This window comes from Grammomys surdaster, unplaced genomic scaffold (assembly GCF_004785775.1).
Source record: "Grammomys surdaster isolate TR1022 unplaced genomic scaffold, NIH_TR_1.0 99, whole genome shotgun sequence".
Classification (NCBI taxonomy): Eukaryota; Metazoa; Chordata; class Mammalia; order Rodentia; family Muridae; genus Grammomys; species Grammomys surdaster.
In genome coordinates, this window is record NW_021604578.1 from 17902060 (window position 1) to 17922705 (window position 20646).

At 43.6% G+C, this 20646-nt stretch overlaps 1 protein-coding gene across 2 annotated transcripts in view; it reads right to left on the minus strand.

Moving 5' to 3' along the window:
• Ccdc125 (coiled-coil domain containing 125) overlaps positions 1-13933 on the minus strand; it is a 23905-nt gene extending 9972 nt beyond the window's left edge. For both annotated transcript variants that reach the window (XM_028784027.1, XM_028784025.1), the window contains exons 1-7: positions 13778-13933; positions 11181-11298; positions 9143-9456; positions 7966-8024; positions 5139-5225; positions 3291-3368; positions 1710-1795 (exon numbers count right to left, since the gene is read on the minus strand). In XM_028784027.1, coding sequence (XP_028639860.1) covers positions 1710-1795; positions 3291-3368; positions 5139-5225; positions 7966-8024; positions 9143-9440 — 608 coding nt within the window. In that variant the 5' untranslated portion in view covers positions 9441-9456; positions 11181-11298; positions 13778-13933. The remainder of the gene's footprint in view (positions 1-1709; positions 1796-3290; positions 3369-5138; positions 5226-7965; positions 8025-9142; positions 9457-11180; positions 11299-13777) is intronic.
• Between the last annotated feature and the right edge of the window lie 6713 nt (positions 13934-20646).

Here is a 20646-nt window from a genome sequence, read left to right on the forward strand (position 1 = left end):
TGCTGATGATGTGAGGGATGCTGATGATGGAGGGATGCTGATGATGGGAGGGATGAATGGGGTGGGCATATGAGACATTGCTATATCTCCTGCCTAGTGTTGCTCTAATCCTTACAGATGGTTGCAAGCCACCATATGGTTGTTGGGAATTGAACTCAGAACCTCAGTCAGTGCTTTTAACTGCTGAGCCATTTCTCCAGCCCACTTTAATTCTTTAAATAAAAAAAAAGGCAACTCAAAAGTCCTTCATTGGGAGATGGGGCAAGAGAATACACACCCATGTTCCTAGCATCATTACTCAAAATAGTTGTAAGGCAGAAGCCAGCCCAAGTGGCCATTTTAGGATTGAAGGTGTAAACAAATACACACGCACATCAATATCAGAATCTTCTTGGAAGAAACTAGATATCTCAGAAAGAAATTCTGAAACATGTCACAACATAGAGGAATCTTGCAGGACAATTGAAAATGACACATACTGTATGATTCTGTAAATATGAAGCACTCAGAGTTGTCAGATTCACAGAGACAAGAGACTGAAAGTCAGTTTCCGTTTGATGGGGCTCTCTGGGTGCCTGACAGTGATGGCTGGAAAATGGACTTCTCTCTGTGGATTTTTGTCTCATGTAGCTTGAGCTGACCTTGAACTCTCTAAGTAGCTGAGGATGATCTTGAACTTGCCATCCCTCAGTCAAGCATAGACATTCCATGCATGTACCACCATTCTATGCTTGTTTGCTTTGGGCCAGAGTCTTGCTGTATAGCCTAAGCTGACCTAATCCCCCTGCTTAAACCTTCTTAGTGTTATTACAGCCTTGTGCCACCATACCTGGTTTAACGCGATTATGTTATTTGTTTCTGGAGATCGGATCTTGCAAAGTGGCCCTCGCTGTACTGTACAGATCGGCCTCAAATTCACAGCTGTCCTGCTGCCTTAGACTCTTTAGTATTGGTCTTACAAGCATGCAATCCTATGTGGGACTTAATAACACTGAACTATACTTTTTTTATTTTAATGAGACAGGGTTTCTCTGTGTAGCCCGGCTGGCATCGAACTCACAGAGATCCACCTGCCTCTGCCTCCAGAGTGCTGTAATTGAAGGAACACATTATCACTGACTGGCGGGACTATACATTTTAAAATGGTCAAGGTGGTAAATCTTATATTAGAGCTCACGTAATTTAAAAAAAAATACAAGGGGGGGGGCACTGGCAATACAGCTCAGGGATGGAGCATTTGTCTAGCCTGAGCCTGCAGCACTGTAAAAAAAAAAAAAAGAAAGAAAGAAATGGGACACTGTGTTTATTGAATAAAAATGAAATTAGTTACAAAATGTCCTTCATTATCCAGCATCAGAAGCTTAACAAGAGAAATAAATCTGTTAAAGCCAGAAACCCAAGGGCTAGATACGGCTCAGGGGTCAAAACACACACTGCACACGCAAGGATTGCAGTTCAGGTCCCAGGACTCAAGTCAGGCAGATACAGTCACATCTCTTGTATGTAGCTCTAGCACCAGGGGATCCAGAGACTTCTTCTAGCTTCTGTGGGCTCTGCACTCATGTACACATACCCACACTTAGACATACATGTGTATAATTAAAAATAATAACAGTAAATCTTTTTTAAAAACATCCCTCAGTTGTAGTGCAACTGTGTAACATGCACAAGGCCCTACATTTAATTCTCAAAGCCATAAATATACAAACCTGTCATATTTTTGGATCCAAGATTCTTCTATATTTTTAAATCTATCCTGATCAAATTCCATTTCCCACTGCAAGGCATTTATTTCCTATAGAAAGAGAAATATTACCTTCCAATTTTAAAAAGGGGGGGCATTTCATGGAAAGTTATCAGTAAAAATCATTTAGTGACACTAAAGGGTAAAGCAAATCATACAACAGTAAAAAGAGTAAAATGTCGCTCTGAAGGGTCTATGGCATTTGTACACTGAATGGACTTTAACACTCAGAGACACTTTGCCAAAGTTCACTGAACACGGAAAAAAAATGTTTAAACTGTTCCGGTTCAAAATTAGCTGTACTGCTGGATGGTGGTGGCGCACACCTTTAATCCCAGTGCTCAGGAGGCAGAGGCAGGTAGCTCTTGAGTTCAAGGTCAGCCTGGTCTACAGAGTAAGTTCCAGTACAGTCAGGGCTACACGGAGAAACCCTGTCCCCAAAACAAATCACAAACCAAAAAGGGGGCTGGAGAGATGGCTCAGCAGTTAAGATCAGTGACTGGGGGCTGGAGAGATGGCTCAGCGGTTAAGAGCACTGACTGCTCTTCCAGAGGTCCTGAGTTCAAATCCCAGCAACCACATGGTGGCTCACAACCATCCGTAATGAGATTGGATGCCCTCTTCTGGTGTGTCTGAAGACAGCTACAGTGTACTCATAAATAAAATAAATAAATAAATCTTTAAAAAGATCAGTGACTGGTTTTCTAGAGGTCCTAAGTTCAATTCTCAGCACCCACATGGTGGCTCACAACCATCTATAATTGTATCTCCCAGGAGATACAATGTGCTCTTCTGGTGTGCAGTTGTACATGCAGACGAAATAGCCACATACATAAAATACATAAATAAAAAAAAATCTTTAAAAACAAATCATTGTACTGAGTTCAGATTTCTTAGTGCACATGTCTGCCCATATAGAGACCAGAAACTAAATTTACACTTGTGAGTCTTTGCCCAAATGGCTCCATCAAGGGACAATAAAATTGACATAAGAAAGAGACATTGGAGCTGGAAAGATGGCTCAGCAGTTAAGAGCACCGGCTTCTCTTCCAGAGGTCCTGAGTTCAATTCCTAGCAACCACATAATGGCTCACAACCATTTGTAATGAGATCTAACGCCCTCTTCTGGCATGCAGGCAAAACACAGTACACATAATAAATAAGAAATAAACTAATTAATTTTAAAAAAAGAAAAGAAAGAAAGAAGAGAAAAAAGAAAAAGGGATTTACAATGATCCTAATTTCATATACAATGAGACATTCAGAAACACACTGACCCTGCCTGAGGCAGAGGAAGAAAAAGAGAAAGTAAGAAGTGCCAAGTTTGTAGACCTTCTGCTACCAGAAAAGGGAAATAAAGAAACCATAATTTACCCCTGTGATAATCTGTTTTAAAATGTAAGTGTCCAAAGGGAAAAACATCAAAGACTCAAGTACTCCTTACCCAAAGCACCGTGAACAACACACCCATTTCAGTGGTGAGCCTAAGGAAGTTATGGTTAAATATTATCAGAATGATTACGTCAATGCTAACAGTTGCAAATACCTTCTCCAGAGATCTCTTTTGTTCTATAGTTTTTTGAAGCATTGTCTGTGTGTGGCTTGTGGCTTTGCCAAGCATTGCCTATGAAAAAATAAAAACAGTATCAATAAAATTAAGGGGTTTGTTTGTTGTTGCTGTTTGTCTGTTTTGAGACAGAGTTTATATGTGCCTCAAACTCAAGAAATCTGCCTACCTTCCCCCCAAACACTGAGACTAAAGGCGTGTGCCACCACCACCCAGCTAAAATTAAGTTTTAAACATTCTTACTTGCACATGGTAATATCTATGCACATGTACCCAAATGCACATTTTATTTTTTAAAGGTTTATTTTCAGTATGTGTACTTCTGTGTGTCTGTGTGCATGTGTGTGTAGACATATGAGGAAGACAGAAGGGGATGTCAGATATCCTGAAGCAGGAGTTCCAGGTACGTGTGAGATGCCTGACATGGGTGCTGGGAACCAAACTTGGGCCCTATGCAAAAGCAGTGTGTGTTGCTAACTGCAGAGCCATCTCTCCAGCCTCACACTTAATTTAAGATAACACATTATTAGCAAAATGAGAAGTCACATAAACATTTGTGTGTGTGTGTGTGTGTGTGTGTGTGTGTGAAGACTAATAGTTTAAAATTCAGAAGCTTTCCCTCCCGTATGTTGTTGACTTAATGACTTTTCTTAGCAGGCAAATATACATAGCAGCAGCAGTATTATTCTTCATAGTCAAAAGAATAATTGAGATATACATCAGCTGGTGGGTGAAGGATAAATAAAAACATATGTGGCTATATAATAGACTAGTCGCAATAAAAAGAAGAAAGTATTGCTAGCTGTGGTGGTGGCGCACGCCTTTAATCTCAGGACTCGGGAGGCAGAGGCCGGTGGATCTCTTAAGTTCAAGGTCAGCCTGGTCTACAGAGTGAGTACCAGGACTACAAAGGAAAACCTTGTCGTATGGATAGGTACCATGAGTCAGGGAGTGCAGTCAGAAGTAACTGCTAACATTTGCAATAATCATTCTGCAAGTATGGAAGTGCTTTAAAATTAGATTCAGATGTTAGTAAAAATAAACTGTAAGGACTGGAGAGATGGTCAGAGGTTAAGAGCACTGGCTGTTCTTCCAGAGGTTCTGAATTCAATTCCCAGCAACTACATGGTGGCTCACAACCATCTATAATGAGATATGTAATAACATCTATAGTAATCTTCTGGCCTGCAGGCATACATGCAGCCAGAGTGCTGTATACAAAATAAATAAATAAATAAATAAATAAATAAATCTTTTTTTTTTTTGAGACAGGGTTTCTCTGTGTAGCCATGGCTGTCCTGCAACTCACTTTGTAGACCAGGCTGGCCTCCAACTCAGAACTCCACCTGCCTCTGCCTCCCAAGTGCTGGGATTAAAGACATGCGCCACCACTGCCCGGCCCAATAAATAAATCTTTTAAAAAATTAACTGTATATTTAAATATCAGGGCTGGGTGGTGGTAGTGCATACCTTTAATCTCAGCTCAGGATGCAGATGCAAGCAAAACAAACAAATCAACCAAAAAGATCAGGAAATTATGCTATTAAAATATCTGTATCTCAAAAACCCAGCAATATTAAGCACTGATATTTCTATTTTACAAGGTAGAAACATAACTAATTACTGTTGGTTGCTGGTTTTGGAGTGTGTTGGGGTGTGTGTGTGTGTGTGTATGTGCGTGTGTGTGTGTTTCCAAAACAGTATCTCAGGAAGTAGCCTGGTCTTGAACTCTCGGTTCTCCTGCCACTGTCTCCTGAGTGCAGAGATTACAATGGCACTTATTATTAGAATATGCTAAGTGATGAATTTTCAGAAATAAATTCTTACCATGCTTTGAAGAATTTTCAACGCTTCCTCTTTACCTTCAAGTTGTCTTTGAGATGCTTCAAGTTCTGTTTTTAAAATCTCTACTTCCTGAGGACAGAGATATGGTAAGCCTCAATGTTTGCAAGGCATGTAGCCAACTGACCAGCTGGCTAGTCTACATTCACCCTTAAGCAAGGTGAGCTCCTACAGTTCTGGAGTGGATCAGAACTCACCACCAAGCTCCAGCTGGAACAAAAGCCTGCCTCTTGCTTCTACCCTCGTAGGCACCTGCCTAGTGAATACGTCAAACTTCTTACATAGTCAGGGATGGTCTTGAACAGCTGTCGACCTGCCCCCACCTCCCAAGTGCTGGGATAACAGATGTGCTCCGCCGCACACATATAGAAAGAAAAGTCTTTAGACCACATAAAGTAAGCACATGGCCATTTATACAACTGTAGTGACTACTATGGTTTAAATTTTGACACCTGCCTCCTGCTATGTTCAGCATGGTTGAGGTCTGCCTCTACCCCCAAACAGCTGTAGTCATTTTGTTCCGTGCCGGCCAGCTATTTCATATTGTTGCTCTAATATCCCTGCCAGTCACTGACACAAAATAATAACTTGACTCAGAGCAGGGTCATGCTGATCACATATCCCCTTATGTTCTGTATGAGGTTTGTTAATCTTAAATTCCACAAAGCTTTACGTAGGACCCATCAAGTTGAAGGTCAATATGAACTGCTGTATTTAAAATGGCGTGAGTCAGAGCCGACCACCAGGCAGCCCTTCCTGCACCTGCATATGAGCTCAGTGTGAGTTTGTGGGTTTTTCCTTGATAAGATGATGGAGAAAGATGTTTGTGGCCATGGCTCAGCCCCAGAATTCTGAGCTACAGTTCTGATCCCTCACTATCAGGTTGTGTGTTCAATAAATCCTTCCCTGTCTAACTGAGATCGGTGTTTGTGTGATTTGTGGGGTGACTCTTGGACCCCCAACAAGTATCATGAACTTATCTGAAAAGGGAGGCTTAACAGATAAGTTAAAAAAACAAACCAAATCAAACCAAAAACACTTCCACCTTTAGACAACAGATTAGCAGAGTCTATCTAAGCCAGGACCACTTCTTAAAAGCCTTCCAAGGTGAAGCGGCTGAAGAACACCACTTGCATTGTGGGAATGCAGCACTTACAGAAATACACGCCTAAGTGATGCTTGCCATGTGTTTACCTACTGTGACATTTAGTTTAAGGATATAATCCAGTTGCAATTATGTTGTATTGGATTAAGGTGGGCATCAATCCAAAGGCAAGTTCGCCTGTGAAATAAGAGGCACCTTGGGTGCAGTCCTAGAAGGGATATAGAGGGTGGGGGCGGCAGAGAGCCAAGACAGGACAGGGGACAAGGCCATGCATGAGAGGCAGAGACTAGATACTTCAGCCTAGGAACGCCATGGCCTGCAGCAGCCTTCAAACGCAGCGCAGCATTCGAAAACCTTGATTTCAGACTTCTTCCCTCCAAGGCTAAGAGACAGCAGGTTCTGTTCGTGCCTCCAGCCGTGGTATTTGCCTCTGTAGTCCCCGTTATCTAACCTTAGGAAGCAGGGTTCCTGTTTCCTAGAAAGGTGGCAAGCTACTCAAAGCTGCCACACCCATAGGGGCGGGGCTCAGGCGGGGCTCCTTGGACCACCTGGGTTACCGACCCTCAAGCTGTCAATCAAAGCTTGATCCTGCAGTTTCTTCCCCCTCCATACAGAGCTGATGAGAAGCTCTGCTGGGACCTTGTAGCCTCCCCTCTGCCCATCCATATTTCAGGGTAAGTCTAGATCCTACTGAACACCTGCTTCAACGTCCCTTGGCATGTAGGCTAGTCCAGACTAGGTCACATGGTGTAGAGCATCCCCAACCCCCTGAAAACTTACGACTTGGAAACTCCCTTTGTTATCTGGAATTGAAGGCTCTCTCTCTTCAAGACATATCATCAACATGGCCTCTCTTTTCTAATTTCTAATAATTCTCTGGTCTTCTGACTTCAAGGACATTACATTAAGAGAGATTTTTCAAGCCCCACATAGAGGAAAGGCATCTATAAGGAAACAATACTAGCCGGGCAGTGGTGGCGCACGCCTTTAATCCCAGCACTGGGGAGGCAGAGGCAGGTGGATTTCTGAGTTCGAGGCCAGCCTGGTCTACAGAGTGAGTTCCAGGACAGCCAGGGCTATACAGAGAAACCCTGTCTCGAAAAACAAACAAAACAGACAAACAAACAAACAAAAAACACAAAAAACCAACCAAACAAACCAAAAAAAAAAAAAAAAACAAACAAACAAGGAAGCAATACCAACTTTCCCAGAAGTTTAGATGGATAGATAGGGTTAGAGAAGCCGGACAGAGAAGTGGTGGGTAAGCCTGAAGGGTCAAGCATGCTGACATCAGAGGGCTTTTAAAGAGGGGCCAGCAAGATGGCTCAGCAGGGTAAGGAGCTCCAACTCTCACCACCTAAGTTCAATCCCTGGTACTCAGGATGGAACAAGAGAACTAACTCCAGCAAGTTTTCTCTGATATCCACATGTGTGCTGTGGCAATATATACACAAAGAAGAGAGAGACACAGAGAGAGAGTCAGAGAGAGAGAGAGAGAGAGAGAAACACACATATGCACAGAGAGAGACAAAGAGTCAGAGAAACAGAGAGAGAGAGAGAGAGAGAGAGAGAGAGAGAGAGAGAGAGAGAGAACACGTAAGAAACAGGAGGCCTGTTGTAAGGTAAGAACTCAAGAGATGAAGGGAAGGAGGGGTCTGTCAGAAGAGACAGGGACAGCAGTGCTTACTCAGTATCATGAGGACATACCTCTAAAGCTTCACGAAGACGTTGCCTTAATTGTTCATCTGACAATTCTGAATTAGAATCTATTGGAGAAAAAAATGAATACTTTCTTTAATTAAATACCAGTTATTTAGCTGGGCATGGTACCGTGCTCCTTAAATCCTGACACTTGGGAGGCACAGGCAGGTGGAAGTCTTTAGGTTTGAGGCCAGGTTGGTCTACATAGTACATTCCAGGACAGCCAAGGCTACATAGAGAGACCCTGTCTCCAATGTGCCCCACCCTGGCAAGATACAGAGCATTTAATTACAAAATACTAAATATTTCTTCCCTAAATTTCAAAATTAAAAAATTATTATAACATGATAAAAATATGAACCCTTAAATATCCAAAGATATGTGGTTTTGAGAAAAAAAAAACCCAGCTTCTAAAGAATCATGATATGAAACTTATGTTAAATATCGACTAATTACTATGCAGATGTGTAGGAAGGTAAGAATGTTCTAAGTCAAATGAGTGGGTTTTAGTAGTTAGCTTAAGCTTAAGGGCTGCGATAATAGTAACACTTAGGAACTAAACTTTAACTTCTTTCCAAGAACAATGACCAACTGAATGTCTCTGTCACCTTAAATGCACATTTTATTCATTATTATTTCCAGAACCTAGACCTGCACCTGGCACCTAGTGGACCCAATAACTGTTGACTGGGGTGGGGGTGGCGGTGGGGCGGGGCATAAAACTGCAAAACCAAAAAGGGAACCGTGGTAAGCAGCTACCAGACTCTCACGCATGTGGTATTAGAGCGGACGTAGCTACTGCGCCTCGTGCCTGCTGCAGTACTCAGAAATAAAACACCAGTTACTTTTGAACTCCACGAATTCTTTCAAGGGAATAAGACGTGGGCCAGTGAGGTGGCTCAGCAAGTAAAGGTGCCTGCCACCAAGTCCGACGACTTGAGTTCTAGCCCTGGGACCCACATGGCTGAGAGTAAGAACTGGCTCCTTTGAGTTGTAGCATGCCTTGGCCTGTGCTTGCATTGTGCCCTCAGTCCCACCCAATAAACAAATTTAATCTAAAAAAAAAAATCTTAAAGAGATAAAGATGAAATCTACTGCTGTTATTGATTTTCCTGTGCTTGGAGATTAAGAGCCCTGATTATATCCACAGGGGAGGGGAGAACAGAAAGCCCAGTGATCTTACCAGTGCTGCTCTGTCTTCTGTAGCCGGATGCTCTGCATCCGTGAGCGCATGTATCCTGTAAGCCCTTATTCCTGGAATACTGGAAAACGGCTTCGCTTCTTTCTTCCCCCTTTCTTGGAAACGGAGGTGGGCTTGGGATCTTTCCATCTGACCTTTTCTTAGATGTAGTCGAACACGGAAATTCATAAATACCACCGGGTTTTCTCCCGAGGCCATACCCTAGGTCACCTTCCGTCATGTCATCCTCTGTTTCCCAGATGTCCTCTGCCACGCTCGATGACCTCGACACTTTGCTCATTAGCCAAATGCTGTTTCTGTCATAAGGGAAAATAGTTAGGGAAAGCAATGGTTTAAAATCAGTCAGCAAAAAGAAGTTGGAGGAGGAGGAGAAAGAAGAAGAGAAGGAAGAGGAGGAGGAAGAGGGCTGAAAAGATGATTCAGTGGTTAAGAACACTGACTCCTCTTCCAGAGGTCCTGAGTTCAATTCCATGCAACCACATGGTGGCTCACAAGCATCTGTAATGGGATCGATGCCCTCTTCTGGCGTGTCTGAAGACAGCTACAGTGTATTCATATACATAAATAAATTAAAAGAAAAAAAAAGCAGTTCACAGATGCAGTAATGCTTCTTCTGGGTTTCCCCCCCAAAAGACATGAAAACATTTATGTCAAAGCGATGTCTACACCCACTGTCATGAGTGACTGCCATGCTCACTGTCACTAACTTACAACTGCCAAGTTACGGAAAGGATAGTATTCATTGTTGAATAAAGAAAAATAGGAGCTAGAGAGATGGCTCAGCAGTTAGGAGCGCTTGCTGCTTGCAGAGGACCTGAGTTCAATTCCCAGCACCCACATCAGGTGGGTCACTCACAACTGCCTTTAACTCCAGCTGCATGGATCCTATACCCTCTTGTGGCCTCCAAGGGCATCTGCACACAAGTGGTATACAGAAAACAAGCACACACACACATAAATGTAAATAAACATTAAATTAAAACAAAAACCTAACACACAAATGGCCTTTTCAATATCCTAACTAGAAGTATTTAACATCTCGGGTCTTTTCCACAGAAAGGGTTCCAGCTCTTACTTGGAAGACTGAGGTGAACCGTAGGGAAGGCTAGGAAGGCTGGAACTTGAATACAGAACCCTAGTGATCAGGGAAGAGTAGACCAGTCAGTCAGCTGAGGTGACAGACACTTCAAATGCAAGCTTATGAAGGGAAGAGTTCTGTTTCTACAAGTCTGAGAGTGGTACAAGATTCAGACAAGTGTGAACGAGACTTCCCCCTGACTACACTGTTCCAGGAAGACTCTGCCTCCTGGCTTTGCCCATTACTGCAGGATTAAGGGCACCTTTGGGTCTGTGTGGCTGGCACATAGTAAATCGTCGAGGAAGGCATCCCGCTCGGTTTCCTCCTTTTCTCTCCTTCTTAAGTTACACTGTACAAGCTGGGTGGTGGTGGCACACGCCTTTAATCCCAGCACTTGGGAGGCAGAGGCAGGTGGATTTCTGAGTTCGAGGCCAGCCTGGTCTACAGAGTGAGTTCCAGGACAGCCAGGGCTACACAGAGAAACCCTGTCTCAAAAAACCAAAAAAAAAAAAAAAAAGTTACACTGTACAAAGCCTGTACAATGGCCAAGGCCCAGCTTTCCATCCATCTCTTCCATCACCAGGTTAGGTCAGTCACCTGCACATTCTCCTCTGCCACAGCTCAAACCTGCTCCAAACACCCTCACACAGAATGGGCAGGCCAACAGGTATTCCTGTCTGGCCCACCACAGTACACTAGAACTTAACCCAGTTCCTAAAACATAGCTGTTGCTCAATAAAGATTCATTTACTAAACAAATACAAAGAAGAAGAAAATGTAGAAATATAAACGCCTGCCTCTAGGATGAGGACACACAACGGTCACGGCACAAGGCTCCATGACAGGGCACCACAGGACTTGCCCTCTCTCCCATGAGAAAACATCTTAGAGAATGCACCATCCCTGAACCCCTCCAGTCCCCAGCCCACGGGGGCCACTTACTTGGTCACAGGGAGCAACTGCTGCTCTGACAGGACACTCAGCGTCCTCCCTTCAGAATGGAGTGCAGCGATCTCAGGCTTTCAACACTGGGCATTTCAAAACAGTGGCTTTGCTGCAACTGTGTAGAAATGTTTTACTTGTTATTTTTTTTAAACTGTGAGTTAAAAAAAAATCTAATGTTCAGCTTCAATTCAATGAGAATAAAATATAAACAACAATAATAATAATAGAATCACAGTATCAATTTGTAGGCAGATGAGACTGAAAATATAAATATCCTGCTGCTTAAGCAGATGCAGACTGGGATTTTCAAAGAAACTGAACCAGTCTTGGGCTTTTTGCCAAGATAACTCTCTTATTTTTCACTTTTAAAACCATATGCTGGCAGTGGTGCGACATACCTTTAACTCCAGTACTCGGGAGGCAGAGGCAGTTGGACCTCTGAGTTTGAGGCCAGCCTGGTCTACAGAGCAAGTTCCAGGACAGCCAGGGCTGCACAAAGAAACAGTATCTGAAAAAAAAAAACAAAGAAAGAAACAAACAAAACATGCAGATACCATATAAATCTCATGTATAAAATTTTTCTGTTGTTTTTAGCTTCCAAGTACCCTATATTTCAACATTACTCATCAGGTGATTGCAAACTGAAGCCATGTCAAATTTCATCAGAGCCTCCTGGTGATTCTAAGGGCTGCCAAGGCCATGAGGCTACTTAGACCCATGCACTGTGAGTGGAAGCATAAAACCATATAATTCGGAAAATGGCCGAATGATTTCTTTTTCTGGATTTTCAAGACTCTGTTTCTCAGTGTAGTCCTGGCTGTCCTGGAACTTGCTCTGTAGACCAGGCTGGCCTAGAAATCACAGAGCTCCTACCTGCCTCTGCCTACTGAGTACTGGCATTAAAGGTGTACACCACCACTGCCCGGCTTCAACGGCCTCTTATAACTATGAGGACTAGTGACTGTATTCTTCAGTATCTACCTAAGAGAAAATGAACCCTATGTGTTGAAACAAAATGGGAGTATGAATATTCAGATCAGTGGAAGCCTAGAAGACAGGGCTGGAGAGATGGCTCAGCATTTAGCGTGCTTGCTACGCAATCATGAGGTCTGAGGCTCAGAGCCCAGCACTCACTTAACAAGCCAGGTTTCCTTCAAATGCCTGTTTCTCCAGTTCTGAGGATCCGATACTCAGTTCTAGACTCCACAGTTGCACAAGCCTATGTGCCTGCATACATATGCTCTTCCACACGGATACACTCACACACAGGGATATATAAAGAAAGCAATTCTTCACAAAACTGGAAATAATTCAAGTGCATCTCCAGGAATGACTGACTATTCAGCAATGAATTTAATCCAATAGCCAGGTACGGTGGGGAACACTTGTACTCCCAGCACTCAGGAGTAGAGGCAGGGGAGTCAACAATTTGAAAATCTCTTGGACTGCACTGCAAGCCTTCTTCCAAACAGCAATCAGGAGTAACAAGAACAGCAGCAAAGTGTAGTTTATGAGGTACACAACCTGTAGTCAGTCCCAGTGCCTGGGAAGCTAACGAGGAGGGATCATAAATTTGATACGAGCATGGGCTTCATAATGAGATCCAGCATAGCCTGGGCTAAATGGCATGATCCCATCTCCCAAAATCAACTAAACAATCAAAACCCCAAATACAACAAAACAGGAACTCTATAGTGTATCTATTGCATCTGGTGTAGACACAACAACAGGGTGAAGGTCAGACGTTACACTGAGTGTACAGTCACAGTGAGCAGGGCTGGGGTCGCTCAGTGGTAGAACTCTTGCCTAGCATGCACAGGGCCCCGGGTTGGTTCAGCAGTCAGTATTCAAACAAAAAAATGTATTGGTCACATGATCAGTGGCCATAGTAACTGGTTCACTATGGATCTTCCAGTATAAGCTATTTAAGTAGGTCAGTGACAGCTGATAGATTAATAGTTGCTTGGAATGGAAAGGTCTAGCTCAAAGATCACTAGGAAATTTGGGGGTGGTTATGGAATAGTTCTTCTCTTTTTCTGAGACAGTATCTCTCTAATACATAACCCTGGCTGTCCTGGAACACCTCACTCTGTAGACCAGACTGGCCTTGAGCTCACAGAGATCCACCTGCCTCTGCCTCCCAAGTGCTAGGATTAAAGGTGTACACTACCATGCCCAGCCTGAATTGTCTTATATTTTAACCAGTGTGATAATTTGTCAAACTCCAACAAATTGTATACTGGGTTTTTATACTTTTTATTTTATCGGGGTTTTTTGTTGTTGTTGTTGTTTGGGTTTCTTTGTTTGTTTGTTTTGTTTTGTTTTTTTGTTTTTCGAGACAGGGTTTCTCTGTGTAGCCATGGCTGTCCTGGAACTCCATGAACCTGGTGTGGCGGTACATGCCATTCAAGAGGTAGAGGCAGGAGGATTAGAAGTTCAAGGTCATCCTCTGCCACACACAATCTGGAGATACATGATACAGCCTGAAACACATGAAACCTTGCTTGTTTCTAATCTATTCTAATTTACTTGTCATGGTAGACAGGGAATTACCTATGAAACCAAGAAATAACACCTTGGGAGAGTACACTTACCTCTACTGTAGCATCCTGCTTGATAAATGCAATCTTGGGCCTCCACTAAGAATGAAGTCTTCTGCATGTGGTGGCACACGCCTTTAATCCCAGCAGGTGGAAGGCAGAGACAGGTGGATTTCTGAGTCCGAGGCCAGCCTGGCCTGTAGAGTGAGTTTCAGGACAGCCAGGACTACACAGAGAAACCCTGTCTCAAAAAAACAAAAACAAAAAAAAAAGAATGAAGTCCACTGACAGAACATCTGCATAGAATATATGAAGCCCTGGGTTCAAATCCCCAGAGACCAAAAACAGGAAGAAGAAGAAAAAAAAAGCCATGGTCAAGCAAGTCTAGATGTTCAGCAACCAAGAAGACAGAACTGGTCACTGCAAGGGGAAAAAGATTTCTGAGAGGAAGCTGTGGCTAACCATAGAGTTAGACAAGATTGTTTCATTTTGTTTTCTGAGAAGAGAATCCAGAGTCCAGGCTGACTTCAGTCACTGTGTAGTGACTCAAACCTGCATGCAGTCCTCCTGACTCCTGGGTGCTGCTGCATTCGCAATCAGTTTTAAGAATTTGTTGCAGTGTTTGCCTTTTGAACCCAGGATGCTCTGGAACACTACATGGCCCAGACTGACCTTGAGTTGGAGGTCTCGTGTCCCCCCCCCCTCGTGCTGGGATAACAATTATGTGTTGCCATATCCCACAAGATTCTCTTCTTTTTATAACGGGGTCTTCCTATGTAGCTCTGGCTGGCCGGGGTACTCACTATGTAGCTCAGGTGGCCTTAAACTTTTGGCAAAACTCTTAGCTCTGTCTTTTGAGTTGGGGATGATAAGCAAGTATCCCCATGCCCAGCTCAGGGACATCTGTTAATGTACCACACATATTCATATACTCAACACCATGTAGCTATTCAGTGCTGAACATAAAGAATGAGTTTTCCTATGCTCTGGTATTCCGTTGGTTTTGTTTTGAAATTGAACCCAAAGCCTTGTACATGAAGGGTAAGCACAATTTCCCTCTTTAATTTCTTTTTCAAGACAGGATTTCTCTGTGTAGCCCTGGCTGTCCTGAAACTCACCATGTAGACTAGGCTGGCCTTGAACTCAGAGATCTACCTGCTTCTGTCTCCTGAGTGCTAGGATTAAAAGCATGCACCATCACCAGCCAGCTCTAGTTTTTTTAAAAATCTAACTTTGAATGGCACTGGCTGTGTAGTATTCATATGTGATGGTAAGAATCAAACTTTACTTTTAGGACATATTACTTCTTAGAATCACCAACCTCCCAGTGAGTTTAATATATCTGATATTAATCAGGGAAACAGCAGATTGTAGAATAGAGAAAGTGCTGTCTCAGGAGTCTTGATCTCTAGCCTGATATGAGACATTGGCTCAAAAATGAGTTTAGGTATAATGACTGGACAGTGCCGTTTGACGAACCATGGGTAAGGTGCCAAATGTAAATGTATCTTTTATTTGGCAGGTGTAATTGTCATCTTGGAGGCTTACTGCTCATTAAGATCACCTTTTCTTTTTTTTAATATTTATTTATTTATTTATTTATTTATTTATTTATTTATTTTATTGATGAGTACACTGTAGCTGTCTTCAGACACACCAGAAGAGGGCATCCAATCTCATTATGGATGGTTGTGAGCCACCATGTGGTTGCTGGGATTTGAACTCAAGACCTCTGGAAGAGCAGTCAGTGCTCTTAACCGCTGAGCCATCTCTTCAGCCCCCAAGATCACCTTTTCTAGTTCTTTCTGAACTCTGTCTGGCTGATCCAGACAGTTGTTCTGGCTCAAACTCCTCTCCAAACTGAATCTGGCTTCTCTCAGCTTCTGACTGAATTGCTCTGCTTGGCCTCAAACTAACTCTGGCAATTTGCTCTAATCTTCTGCCTTCTTCTCATTCTCAGCTTCAGTAATCAAATAAATAATCTGAATTTAAGTATTAAGCAGTCTTGGAGGTATACGTGACCAGGCACTCAAGAGGCAGAGGAAGAATTGCAGTTGAGACCAACCTGGGCAATATAGTAAGATTGTATCCCCCGAGGAAAAGGAAGAATTTCTGTACCAGTTTATCTACTTATTGAGTGAGATTACAACATATAAATTTTTAAAAAATTAGAGTATTAAACTTCTGTTTCTGCATCAGCATTTTGCAAAAACACATTCCACAGAACATTTCTCTACCCTATTAATATTTCTAGAAATAAAAGGGTTCTTTTGATTTTGTTGAAAGATGTTTTTCCTATTCCAAGAATATATGACCTGCTAATTGCTAACTCCAAGATTTAGCCCACTCCAAAGCTTCTGTAAGTTTGTAGGAGCTCTGACACTTGCACTTTCTACTTCTGGTCCCTGGGATACGAGGGCTTCTCAACTAAGTGACAAAGCAGCTCCTGCTCTTTTGCCAGGAGGGCCACCTCTCTGCCTTCCAAGGCTCCCTCTCTTCTGGCTCCTCCTGGATAGGCTGCCTTCCACTTTGATCCCTCTTAAACACACATTTCCAGCTGGACATTCTGCCTGAAATTCAAACACAACTGAAACCAAGCTCATTATTTCTCCCACCACCAATCCAGGTTCTCTGTTTTCTCAAATTTGTCATCTATATTCCATAGCCAGCAAGTGAAACACGTTGGAATCAATTTCCCCTCCTTTCTCTGTCACATGCCTTCTTCAATTCCTAAGTCTTCAAGACTCATACATTTCTCCCCAAATCATATCCTTTGCACTTTAATTTCCTAGTTGAATTTCTGATAGCTTCTGGATTAAACCAATAAAGCCACCCTACACATCGTGCTGAGTCAGCACTTTAAAAAAACGGATCCTTCTCTGGTCCTAAGACATTTCATGGTTCAAGGACTATGTCTCATCTGCTCACATCTGACAGATTCTCCAACATCTTTGTTGAAGAGAAATGAAAGAAGTCAAATTCCAACGTGAAAACGTAGGCAGCAGGATCTATCCCCACCAGCCTGACAACTCTGCTTTAGCAAACAAGTTGATCAAACAACAGCTAACTACTTCCGGTCCTGTCCGGCTTGGGGGGTGAGGGGGAGAAACTAACATAAACCCTCCTTAGTGACCCATGACCTGCTTCTCTTTGCTCTGGGCTGTATATATTAACTTTTAGCTTTAGAATAATTTTAGATTTTTCAATAGGTTGCAAAGATTTAGACCTATACGCCCGTCACTTAAATTCCTCTAAAGTTAGCATCAGAGTACATGTATCAAAAATTGAGACATAAAACACCCGCACAGGTTAAACTAAACCACACACTTCCGTGGATTTCCTGTTTCTCTCGAGGGCTTTTCTTCGTTCCCTTTTGTTTCAGGATACTGAAACCAGGATATTGTATAGCACTTAATGCGTTACAGCTTTATGGATCAAAACTAATAGCTAGATAGCAAGAAGAGACAGAAACAGAGTTTTTGAAATCGGTATTCTCAGGTGTCACACGAGGCCATTAATGGCTGGCCCTCCGTGTGGGAAGGAGCCGGTTTGCTGATCTGACCACCACCCGCAGTTTCCACTCCTGAGCAGCCGGGCTCCTGACCCTCCCCGCCGCAGTTCCCGGTGTCCTGGCCTGACGCTGGCGCTCAGCGCATCCGTCCCAAGGATCGAACCTCCCGCCGCGCACCCCGCGCGCCCCTTCAGTGGCTCACCCCACTCCGCCACGCGTCCTCGGGCCACCTGACTGCACGGCCACCGCCGGGGACCCGAAAGGACCGCCAGGTCCCGGTGGGCCAGCGGTGCGCCAGCTCTCCTGAGCCCAGTATCCGTGCCTCCGTGCAACCGGATGTTAGCTGCCCTCCTCCAACTTCAGCTCCAAAGCCGGATGGACAACCGACGTACAAATAAAAGCCTGAGATTTAGAACAGACTAGGGCAAGGTGAGCGTCAATACACGGAAAATTCAGGAGCCCCTAGGAGAAGAACGCGCCCGCCCGAGGTGAGGTTCCTGGGAGAGGCTCATCTTGGAACGCAGGCTTTCGGCTTTAGAAAGCCCACTTAGAAACCCTGAAGGCAGCCTGGGCTGGAGGGAACGCTGAAGCACAGGCGGGGCAGGCGGCCAAGCCTGGAGAGCGCCGGTGGCTAGACCGACTGTTCGTTTCCTATCACAGGGGCTACCTCGCACTAACCATCCGCCATACTGGATCAACTTCATTACCTTGCTGAAATGTTTGTGTACTAATTCTCTGTGCCGACACCTTGTAATAACTGAAGGCTTTGCTACTGTCAAACACTTCCCCAGGCTTAAAGATTACTCTGGTAGAAACAGACATCAGATCCTTCTCTTGTAGTAATGAACTTAGTAATTCTTCTCCAGAGCCAGTCTGTATTGTCCTTAGGTACTTAGACAAGAGGAAATCCGACTTAGAATGGAATTTATATTGGGAGATGTACAGCCTCTATCATGAGCTGCGTGGAGTCTTTCTCTCTCTCTCTCTCTTTTTTTTTTTTTTTTGTTTGTTTTTCGAGACAGGGTTTCTCTGTGTAGCCCTGGCTGTCCTGGAACTTACTCTGTAGACCAGGCTAGCCTCGAACTCTCGAACTCAGAAATCCGCCTGCCTCTGCCTCCCAAGTGCTGGGATTAAAGGCGTGCGCCACCACCGCCCGGCTGGAGTCTTTCTCATAAACCCTTTGCAATCACCTAGCTTCTGAACTTGATTCTATACCCGTATTGAAACGAGTGAACTACTAGGGGTGGCTGTGTGAATTCAGAGCTCATTAAAAAACAAGCAAAACAAACATGTTTAAGACCGCCTGGCATCGTAATGTAAGTTATCACTCATGTGTTTGTGATAGTAAAAACCTGCAAACGTACGTCCACCAGAGAACTGATTAACTCAATCTAAGAAATGAGTCCTGGAACACAGGGGAGGGGGAGGAAAGAACATACCTGGTGTGAACCGCTAGCCTCCGTTAATAAACGCACACGTGTACTTGCATGCATCTATTCTACAAATACTCTTAACAAATGTGAACTGTACACTTTATCGTTTTGGGGGGTGCTGGTGATCGTACGCAGCGGCCTTATTATGGTTTGGATGAGAATGGTCCCTATAAGCTTTGAATGCTTAGTCCCTGATTGGTGGAACTACTAGGTTTGGGAACAATTAGGAGGTGTGACATTGTTGGAGGAGGTATATCACTGAAGGTGGACTTTGGGCTTTCAAAAGCCCTAACCAGGACCGATATCTCTCTTCCTTCTGCTCGTGGATCAGATGTAAGCTCTTAGCTACTGACCCAGAGCCTCCCCACCATGATGGTCATGGACTCAGCCTCTCAAACTATCAGCACGCCTCCCAATCAGATGCTTCTTTTATAAGTTGCCTTGGTCATGGTGTCTCTTCATAGCAATAGAACAGTGAGTGACGAAGCCGGACTTTGTACATCTAAACATTTGCCATCACCGAGCCGCATCCCCAGACTGAACATTTAAGTCACTAAGTTTTAAATCAGCTTTTCTTTTCTTCTGTGACAGGGTTTCTCTATCCTGGCTGGCCTGGGACTTGCTTTGTAAACTAGGCTGGCCTCAAATTCAGAGGTCTGTCTGCCTCTGCCTCCCTAGTGCTAGGATTAAAGGCACATGCCACCAACGCTATTAAATCTGAATTTTAAGATGGTAAAAATTTACCTAAAAAAATAATTGAGAGGTCTGTATTTTCTGAGATAATACAATCCTCACATAAAATACAGAGTATGTATATGCACACAGAAGCCAGAGGACAATGTTGGAGATTGTTCCTCAGGTGCCTTACAGCTCATTTTTAAGGCAGTTATTTTTAAAATAATAAAACATTTTAAAATAAGACAAAATATTTTAAAAATAATACACCTTAAGACTTTTAAGACTTTAGCCTGGAACTCATGAACTATGCTAGGTTAGCCTCAGATCCCTAGAGCCAGCCATCTCCACCTCTCCAGCACTCAGGTTACGGCAAGCACCTGCTACCAAACCCATCTTTTTAAAAAGGTGGGTTCTGGGAATCGAACTCTTGTCCTTGCAAACACTTTACTGATAGCTATTTTCTCAGTTCTCTTACTATTTTTTTTAAAAAGTGTATATACACACGTTTTATAGGCATCAAATCTCTGCAAGAATATACAGGAAACCAGAAACATTATTTCCTAGAGGGAGGTGACCTGGGAAGAGAGAGAGGTGGGCTAGAAGGCTAGTGTAACATTTATATATAACATAAACTCTGTATACAGAACAAGTATCATTTGCTGTGTCTAGAGTAGCTCCAGGGACATATCTGACTAGGAATAGCAAAGGAATGAAGACAGGCAGAAAAACGGTATTAGGTGGACTGGACCTGTGATGGAGAAACCTCAGCACCCTGTAGCTCACTCACCTTGTTGGGAGGCAGGCTATTGCATACAGCTGAACAGGGGTGGAATTATCACAGACAAAGGAGACAGTGTTTATGGGATACAACTGGATCAAGGAGACAGATTTAGCTAATCTCAGAACAGTCTCTATGCCGTAAATACCCAGGGGAGAAAGTTATGGGGACATTTCTACATGGGCAGCATCCACGTTAACCGCAGAAGGCTTGGCATCCCTCTGAGCCTCCGCTGTGGGATGGATGAAGGCTCTTCTATGGGTCTGAGGCTATGGGGTCCATGACATGGCTGTGCCCATGTCTGGTCCACATCCACTCAGACTTCATTCACTAGGATCTTCCTTGGCTCCCCACAACTGTTAGTCCAAAAGGAAAATACCCCTAGTGTTATGTTCTGTATGTAGTGTCAGCTGTCTTTCTTGACTACTCTTACTCAAGCAGCTGCTTCCTGAACTCAGAGCTAGCCAGTTCCAACTGGTCTAGTTAGCCAGCTTGTCCCAGGGACTGTTCTGACCCCATACTG